At 36.6% G+C, this 10,566-nt stretch overlaps 1 protein-coding gene across 1 annotated transcript in view; it reads right to left on the minus strand.

Annotated features, from left to right (window-relative positions):
- Positions 1-4,684: 4,684 nt before the first annotated feature.
- Positions 4,685-10,566, minus strand: part of LOC108736019 (lipase member H-like) — a 25,533-nt gene continuing 19,651 nt past the window's right edge. Inside the window, exons 2-4 of the mRNA XM_018468281.1 lie at positions 6,377-6,830; positions 5,873-6,289; positions 4,685-5,081 (exon numbers count right to left, since the gene is read on the minus strand). Coding sequence (XP_018323783.1) covers positions 5,024-5,081; positions 5,873-6,289; positions 6,377-6,830 — 929 coding nt within the window. The 3' untranslated portion in view covers positions 4,685-5,023. The remainder of the gene's footprint in view (positions 5,082-5,872; positions 6,290-6,376; positions 6,831-10,566) is intronic.

A 10,566-nucleotide genomic window follows, 5' to 3' on the forward strand; every position in this document is an offset into this window, starting at 1 on the left:
TTACTGGATTTACTTCTGCGACGGTCAATTTATTTCTTTCTTTCTCGGCGATCGTCTCTTCCTTTAAATACTCTTTTGTTTCCTTTCGGGAACCTTCTCGAACCGTCCGGAAAAGTTTCTTTTTCTTTGAACTGTTTAATTGCTTTCCCAGAATGCAGGTACAACACACACATTTACAGATACGGCGCACATGAAGAAAGGCGCCCGCGGCTAGCCGGCGAATCGATAAGCCGTTCACACACACGTATGCCCGATTGCACACAAACACGCTCGTGCTCGCTACAGTATATTTCTTAACCACCACAGAGATATTGCCAAGGCGCGTTATCTTTTTTACATTCCGGAACATCTATCAAATTATTTCGGATTCACGCCAAAATGTCCAGCATCGATCATGCTGATCATTAGTAATGTGAAGTGGTGTTTGATACACGTGCCGTTTCATACAACTCTATACAAACAAGTGCAGGGGATTTAGATTTTTACAATGCGCCGGCAATTGTACAGCACCCCTTCATCTATTCCACCGTCCAGGAATCTGCTCGTCTAGAAATTCACGAACTACTCTTTCAATCTGAGGGAGTGCATCATCGGGCTAACAAACGTAGGTTTACGCATTTGCAATATTAGCTCCTAAAGTGCAATTGAAGGTCTCTTGTAGAAATAGTCAAATACATCGCGTCAAATACATGCACAGGTAGAACGAACGACCTAAACAGCAAATCCACCACACATTTACACCAATACTAACTATTGAAATTCCGTCCCTCATGAAACAGCATACGTCCATAAATATCTTATGGAAGCAATTGGACTAAGCAGCACTTTTCTGATAAAATTATTGACACTTTTGATTAGGAAGCAGGAACTTACTGTTCCTTTAAAATTTGTCACGCTGTCACATGAGAGGAGTCAACCTTACCTGCTATTTCTTGTGTAGGTACCACTTTGGGAATTGTCTTCATTCTCTTAGCTGCCCCCGACCCTCAAATGTAGGGTATGCATTAGGGTGGGTCGACAAAAATTGTTTTTGAATTTCTTAAACGGCTAGTAAAAAAAGTTGTCTTAGGTGTATGTGATAACGAGTACAAAAAATTAAATATGAAAACGCATAGTAAAATTTCCTTCTAGAAAGTTTCGATGTCGATTTATTTACAGCAATATACTGAAAAAAGGTGATAAATTTAGTGGATCGCCATTAAAGTTTCTTCCCTCGAAATCACTACACAACCTCTCATTGTTGTTCGCGAGATTGTTCCAGACCAATCACTACTAATAGCTCGTTTCGTAAGAGCTACTAACCAGATGGAGAAGATTTCATGCTCTTCCGACTTCGTATAAGGCAAGGTCTAGAGGTTTCGACAATTGCTTAGCATTCGGGAGGACGCCGGTTCGATTCCGTGTCCGCCTGCCTTGTTCCAAGTTTTTCTGTGGTTTCCTTGAGTGATTTAGGCAAATCCTGGGTCAGTAATATTCCACAGATAATATTTCATTCTCTTCTGCCTTCATTTTTCTCTTTCTCACACAAACCACCACTCACCCATTCCCACGTTTCCTGAAAGGAGGCTGAAGAGAGCCTTCCGCCCTACATTCCGACATATTTCGGAGGGATTGCCCGCCTACCAGCATTGGTAGCTGGTGGCAATGAAACACCCAAAATTTTTTATTTTTTTTCGCAGGCTCGGCGGATTATTCCTTTTATTTAAAGCGTGTTCGTCTGCTGTCTTACTTCGATTCGCCTATGGGCATCTTTCAAAAATAAGTTGGGCGCAATAAGGTCGCATGCGCACAACTAGTTTTTAAATAATGTTCGCAAATCTCCAATTTTGATGACTTTTGCTGAAGGTCATGCATGTGTATGCTAATAGTCCGAAGGAATCAATCCAATACACAGTAGTTTTAAAAATATTCGAATTCTTATTAATTGTATTCATCTAGTATGACTATTCTCGGTTGTTTGTCAATTAAATTGGTAGGTATTGACTAAAGGTAAGTGGTGGTCTGGGTATACAATTTATTTTGATGCTAATTTCTACCACTTACGTTTTTCTTTAATTCAATTAGGTTAGAATTTTACTGACAAAAGAATGTAAGGAATGTTATTATGAACTAGGGTACCGAATCGTAGAGGGCTAGAGGTTAGTAGGGGCGGCAAAATTTAGCCTACTGGGGGCAAATGTGAAAATCCGTCACTAATTATAAGAGAAACGAATGATAGGTCATTTTTCAAAACATCTTCTTAATAAAAATATTTTACCAAATTTTATATAACTAATAGAACTAACAGAATATTGTTAACAATAAACAAACATTGAGAAGATCGGAAAATAATAATAATAACAATAATTTTCAAATTTTTCACTAATGCAAAAAGATGGTAAACATTATTTTTATCCACCTGAAAAAGTACTTTGTAATATTCCATGTTAAGTACTTTGTAATATAGACGTCTAGTCTAATATCATTGCAGCATCCAGAGACTTCGATGAACATCGGATTAACTGAACATATGCAACATCGAGGCGAGTACTTGAATGGTTGGGTGACCTCAGTGTATACTAGGAAAATCGTCCCCAAAATTCCTTTTTCTAATATTTTTCGTAGATCTGTTATATATATATAAATAATGTAAATTAATGTAATGTTCGTGGGTTTAACAAACTTAACTTTTAAGACTGATAACGACAAAAATTATTTACACTAATTATTAAAGAAATTAAAAACCCTATTAAATTATTACTAAACTTATGTTATGAATTATTCTATTTATTTACACTATTGTTGATATATTACTATTCACTGCGCTATTTATTTCACTGCTATCACTGTCAATTTATTTCTGGATTCACTTTTGCAACGGTCAATTTAATTCTCCTCTCCTTGGCAATCGTCTCTTCCTTTAAATACTCTTTTGTTTACTTTCGGGAGCCTTCTTGAAACATCCGGATANAGGACACCTTCTCAGGCATGAAGGTTTAGTCAGAGACATATTAGAGGCATAAACAGGAGTTAGGAGGGGTAGAGGTAGACCTAGGTTAGATTACTGTTTACAAATAGTTAAGGATGTGGGTTGTTCTAGTTTTACGGAAATGCGAAGATTAGCTCAGGATAGGAAAGAGTGGAGGTATTGTACGTGTCCAACCAGTCTTAGGACTGACGACCCTATGATGATGATTTTATATTAAAAGTTATGCTATTTTTCAAATAAGGGTTTTTCATGAAAGAATTAAGACTGTGCTAAAAAACATTGAAAAAAGAATTTTCTTAGTTAATGTGGGTCCGGGAAAATACATAAAAAATCAGATCAAATTTGTGGCACTGACGTTAAAATTACTTTTTCAAATATTTTTATTTGCAATGTTGCAAGAACTATTTTACCGATGTGACCACATTGGAAATATAAAATATGTATACAATGTATTCCTGAAGTAAGTGGTAAGCTTTGAAGGGTGTTAATGCAATACGGAATCGAATGGTGAATAGAGAAACGTGATTTAGTGGCAAAGAAAATTATGGAAACCATAGGAAGTTACAATCCGAAGCCAGTCCAGGGAGTGAATTAACAACGTATATCTGTACTTAGTTAAGATAAGAACTCGGAAATTACATCGATGGAGAATGTAAACAGTGCTGCTGCATTACTACTACAAATAACGTTTTGACGCTCATTATAGTAAAATTAAATTAATAATAGCAGTTACTTATCGCTGATAGCATGCAGCGTTATTTAAATTGCACTGAATATGTAAGTAAACAAAAGAAATAAAAAGATATAGATTAAATGAATATCAAATGGAATGACAATTGTAACTTTATTAAGGTATTGTAATTAACTTGGAAGACTAATAACGACAAAAACGATTTATTTACACTAATTTTATTAAAGAACTTAAAAACACTATTAAATTATTACTAAACTTATGTTATGAATTATTCTATTTATTTACACTATTGTTGATATATTACTATTCACTGCGCTATTTATTTCACTGCTATCACTGTCAATTTATTTCTGGATTCACTTTTGCAACGGTCAATTTAATTCTCCTCTCCTTGGCAATCGTCTCTTCCTTTAAATACTCTTTTGTTTACTTTCGGGAGCCTTCTTGAAACATCCGGATAGTTTCTTTTTTTCTTTGAACTGTTTTCGGAGAACGCAGGTATGACACACACATTTGCAAATACGGCGCACATGAAGAAAGGCGCCCGCGGCTAGTTGGCGAATCGATAAGCCGTTCACGCACACGTGTGCCCGATCGCACACAAACACACTCGTGCTCGCTACATTAATATTGCATACAAAGGATTTATTTAACAATTTGGCAAATTAAAATATTTAATTTGATCTGCTTGGATCCACTTGGATCGTGCCAAAATTTGTTTGGATCCAATCATACATCGTTAAATCCAAACCATTATCATCAGGTAGTTCTTAAGAATGATCCGTGCGGGATTGAAACAGCACTTACTTATTAATGAGACAGTAAATGTTTACTCATACAACAAAGCCAGTGTTTTTGTTACTAAATTCTCTTGTTTAGTTTTTAAGAAATGTATTAAATAAAATGCGATACACAATCTATAAATTGAAATTTATTATTTCTTTTATTAATTCTCTGGTTGATGGTCCGAAATATCACAGAGTTTAGTAGATTGACTGACTGTAGAAATAAATACGTTTAGCTCTAGTTTCATTACGTTTATTCATCATACAATGTTAAAACAATCATTAAGGTTAGCGACAATCATTCATAAAAATTTTATAACATGTAGCTAGTCATTTTTATAATTTATTCACACCAGAACAGAGTACATAGTTCATCTTAATTTATTTAAGGTGTACTAATTGCGGCATATAATTCACTTGGAGACTCAACTCAAGACGAATATTGATGATAATTATTGCTTGAATAAACCATTTCAGTAGGTAAAGACGTCTGAAGAATTTCTATAATAGCTGGGTGCCGACGAATGTATACGAGATCAAACTTATTTAAGTATTGGATTCTTTATTATATTACCATTAGGATTGTGAATACAGTGAGCGGGAATTAGTGTCCAAGTAATAATCACCAACGGCGCTAAAACGGTACACATGTATAAAATATGTGAAATCCTATGACATTGTTAGTTACTTAATAGTGGATTAATATGGAATATTAATTTGAAATTATTTTTTTGGATTTTTTATTTACTCACTACAAACTATTTCAAATTAATGAGGGAAAAATTGTTGCTGTTGTCACACCCCCGCCAGGAATCGAACCCGGGACCTTTGGGTTTACGCACCAATGTTCTGACCACTAAACTACGAGAGGTGACAACAGCAACCACGACCAACCGACCTACAAGGTTAACGATCCGTCGAACTAATGTAACTATATACTGAATATACTATGATTAAACATACATATAANCACTATAAACTACCTCACTATAAACTACCTCAATTTTTCCCTCATTAATTTGAGGTAGTTTGTAGTAGGTAAAAAAATTCAGAAATGAATTTTCAGATTAATATTTCATATTAAACTAACTCACTTCTAAAAACGATGTCTAAATTATATGTATGTTTAATCATAGTATATATTCAGTATATAGTTACATCACTTCAACGGATCGATAACCTTGTAGGTCGGTTGGTCGTGGTTGCTGTTGTCACCTCTCGTAGTTTAGTGGTCAGAACACATTGGTGCGTAAAGCCAAAGGTCCCGGGTTCGATTCCCGGCGGGGGTGTGACAACAGCAACAATTTTTCTCTCATTAATTTGAGGTAGTTTGTAGTGGGTAAATAAAAAAAAATCAAAAAAATGATTTCAAATTAATATTACATGTATAAAAGTTCGAAAAGACAGTAATTCCTAAATATTTACCTCCTATCAATATTTACCCCTCCAAGTCTGCTTCGCTTATTATGCTGACATTTCCCAGAAGTGAAATTAACGTAGTTGTCACATTTCCATGCAGTAAATCCTCCTGATCTTACTGATTCTGCAAACAATTTATAAGCTCTGGCATGTGCACAAACACCTGTTGGATCAATTCTGCATCCAGGTTGATCTTTTCCTCCATTGGGTCTGTAATCAGCAGTTCCAAGACTATCGTCATAGCCTAATCTGCCACCACAAGTGTGAATTGCGTGAACGAATTGGGCATCAGAAGGATGTAATCTGTTTTCAGTAATGTTATTAAAGTATAAAGGTCCTGCAGGATCCAAACCGACTATCACCCCAATGTCACTATTTGCAGCAGCTCCAGTGCATCCAGCTACATGAGCTCCAAGACTATGACTATAAAAAATAAATTTGCATTAGATGAATCAGATCATTTCAAATAATCGAAACATCTATAGAAATCGTCTCATAATGTTTGCTTACCCTACTATTGTAAATTTATCTGCGCCGAGTCCAAAATGGGCTTGCATGTCCTCAATGAATTGCCCTAAGTGTTGTCCAATTCTTGGTACGTTAGCAAATGCATTAGTGTACAATGTGTGAGATATTGGACTCCAATCTACCACAAATACATTCACATCAACAACGTCAACGTAGGCGGACCTAATCAGCCTGTTGACACTACTAAAGTGACTGTTTTGCCATCCATGAATTACGAAAACGTTCTGCTTTGAGGAATCGTAAATAGAAGAAGATGATAGCGCACGAATGTCTAGTGGATATATTTCAGGAATTGAAGGATTTCTTTGTGTGTAGAGATATAGAGTGATGTCGGAAGCAGATGCACGCGGCTCGGGGATAGGAGCCTGAGGATCTATCACTTCAACCACGCCGTTTCCACCGTACACAATTATGACGTTCTTCGCATTTGGACTTACTGAAACAGTTAGGCAGAATATTCACATGGAAAGATTCTTCATGGTATAGAAGGTGTCGAGAGAAAATAATAAAATACGTGGTAAAAGTTTAATAAAGAGCTTCAAATTACCATTTAATTAGAAACTGGCTTCATAAGGAATTTTAACAAATAAGCAGATGAAATTTGCTTGAAATTCGGGTGTTACATATTTTGTAGACGTACTTAAATAAGGGATCTTACTGTTCATTGAAGACCCCTCTTTTTTCTTGTTTTTGAAATGACTGAGTTTTGTCAGTTTTTTCGTTAAATCAGCTAAACCAGAGAAACTTCTAGAACCAGTGAATGACCCATGATGAACTATGTACAAATAATCACTGGTACATCAAAAAAGTTTAGCGCATGAACGGGGATCGATAATCTGATCGCAATCAGTCGATTCCGGAACGGGAAGGGAAAAAGTCTACCCTTAAAAGAGTAACAGGTGGCAAACTCTAAGTGTTGGTGACACTACCTCCTGGGCGATGATGATTGCGGCGCTCCTATCAATGTAAATAGACCTCTTAACTTTTTATGTGTATTGATCTACATTGAGAGGAAGGTCCTTTTTGTAAATATTTTTACTCTATATTATTTTATATAATAAAGTTGTTATTGTTTTTCAAACTTGCCTATCTTATGCATTATAATTGTTGTCTTTTAGGGGTTTTATTAAAGAAAAATACAAACGCAATTGATAACACATAAAACAAACAAAGAAATAGTATACAGTTAAACATTAATCCATTTAATTAGGCCGACATTCGACACGTTTCACGCACTGCACAAACCCTTATCACGCGACGGTGCGTACCTTACTTCTACTACTACTACTACAACTACTACATAATCACACCACCGGCGCGACGCACGTATAACATATAACCCTCCACGTCAGCACCAACACACCTAAGTGACCGAACTATTTCTAACACTCCCCCTCGGCGTGACAAGAGGACAACCCTAGCTGATTGACAAGGATCTGGTGTCTCGGTCTAAATAAACCTTTGGTTAAAACGTCTGCTATCATGTCTGTCGTCGGAATGTGATTGAGGGAAATAACATCTTTCTTGAGTGATTCTCTCACGAAATGGTAGCGTATGTCGATATGCTTACTTCTTGCATGGAATACAGGATTCTTTCCGACCTTTATAGCTCCCAAGTTATCGCAGAATATAGGAACGCTGTTTCCAATTTCAAAATCCAGTTCGGTGAGGAATTTCTGAAGGTAAATCGCTTCTTTTGAGATGTCCGAGAGACCCATATATTCGGCTTGATTTCTGTTACCTAGAATCCCAAACGATCGCACAATTATTCCATAAGAAACAGAAACCGGTATGAGATCTTCGGTCTACCAAATTTCCTCCCCAGTCGCATCGACGAATCCGGTAAGTGGTTCGTCACTAGGAGAATAAGATAAACATANATTAAACTAAATTAATTATACCTGTTTCTTTTAAGGTAATGTGGTGGAGGCACCGGGCATGTTAAGCAGAAATTTTATATTAGCTCTATCCCCATTTTTAGATTTATTACATATACCTACTGATATTCTTTATTTATTTTTATTAGCATTTATACCTTACTCTTCCGTTTCCATTCTATTCACCCTCTCTACCTCTAACTTCTCCTTGTTAAGTGCTAATACTGTGTTATATCATCCATAAATCTAAGCATAATATTAGGAAACTTTGAAACGCAGATCACGATTTCGACCTTTTTGGATCTCATCATCACTCAATAGGCAGTTGCACCCACCAGACGGCGATAATAAAGATTGATACTAATGTTTTATGTGTGTATGTCTAATCCGAAACATGTTCTGTCTTTAATAAAACGGATTGCAATTTCGACATACGTAAAAAATCAAAAATAGCTGTGTTGACGTATATCCTTGTCCGACTCCGTTCTTAATTTTTACTTGTCTACCATGTTGCTGAAATTCTGTAGTATACTCAAGTATCTGTTGGGTTGGTCAACCGTACTAGGTGTTTCTTAAATAAGTAGCAATCATTAGAGGGTGTGAACTAGATGTATTAGGAAACTGCAAAGTGAGTAAGGGAGAAAGAAAAAAGTGTGAGAATACCAAGAATAATTTACAATCCAAAGCTGATTCTGGGCGTAAATTGGCGGCGTACAGAGAAATGGCGATAACTAAGCACCTACATCGATGGAGAGTGTAAATAGTGACGGTTGTGGAATGACTGAAAAAGTAAATACCAGCTGCTTACAAAACCATGCAATGGAGAAGTTTCATGATATTGTTAATATTATATTCAATGTAATGGTATTAAAATATAGATCAAAACTAATCAATCACCGAAAGAACTTTTGAAATCCATCAATAAATGACTTAGAAATAGATTATTGAAGTTTACGTATTTTAGTACGGCACGTCTGCGGTTTCTGATTCGCTTGTGACGTCATTCGACCTATTCGATATCACCGCACCACGAATCATTCAAGTATTAGTTTCAGAGTCGCGCTAGGGCTCTTGCTTCGTTCGTTTATTTAATTTTTAACTGTTGTGCTTTGACACATGGGAACAATATAATATTTGTAGGTATTTTTTTAACTTCTGTCATCGGGTAAATAAACAAAATACGAATCGAACGGCGTGAGCTTCTACACAACAATACATTCATACGTACTCGGTAAATACGTACGGCGTCGTTTAGGTCAAATGACGTCACACGATGGAGCGCCGCGTGAAAATACTACAATGGCGCAGTAAACGCCATCTGTAGCACAATGCTACATTTTAGGATTACATATGCTTCAACAAGGTCCACTTGTGTGGATATCTGCTTGCTGAAAACGAATCCCGGCGTAGCCAACCTCAACGTGATAGGCACGTTAGCTTAATCGAATAAAATAATTCGAAGTGGTCTGTATTCTGTCGAAACTGCCAGACGCGGATCGCGATTTCGATCTTTTTGGATCTCATCAGCGCGTCGCAGACAGCTCCGACAGAACACAGACCAACTTTTACCTGCTGTCTTAACAGCGCGTTTTAGAAAATACCACAAATGGCGCGGTAAACGCCATCTGTAGTACGATGCTACATTTTAGGATTACGTATGCTCCAACAAGGTCCATTTAAATATATGGATATCTACTTGCTGAAACGAATCCCGGCGTAGCTAACCTCAACGTGATAGGCACGTTACCATAATCGAATAAAATAATTCGAAGTGGTCTGTATTCTGTCGAAACTGCCAGACGCGGATCGCGATTTCGATCTTTTTGGGTCTCATCAGCACGTCGCAGGCAGATATCCACACAAGTGGACCTTGTTGAAACATACGTAATCCTAAAATGTAGCATTGTGCTACAGATGGCGTTTACTGCGCCATTGTAGTATTTTCTAAAACGTACTGTTAAGACAGCAGGTAAAAGTTGGTCTGTGTTCTGTCGGAGCTGTCTGCGACGAGCTGATGAGATCCAAAAAGATTGAAATCGCGATCCGCGTTTGGCAGTTTCGACAGAATACAGACCACTTCGAATTATTTTATTTAACAAAATTATTCTTGCAAGCGCAAAGTTAAAGTCCCATAACTTTCTTATTTCTTGAGATATTTTATCGATTCTGTCACGTGTTTGTTTTATTCTTTTATAATTTTTATCATTTATCCATAAAAAAAAAATGGAAACTTCTTCATAGCGTATGGAGAGCTTTAGAAGAATGCAATGTACCCACAGAAACGATTGAACTTAT

Source organism: Agrilus planipennis, unplaced genomic scaffold, assembly GCF_000699045.2.
Source record: "Agrilus planipennis isolate EAB-ADULT unplaced genomic scaffold, Apla_2.0 scaffold75, whole genome shotgun sequence".
Taxonomy (NCBI): Eukaryota; Metazoa; Arthropoda; class Insecta; order Coleoptera; family Buprestidae; genus Agrilus; species Agrilus planipennis.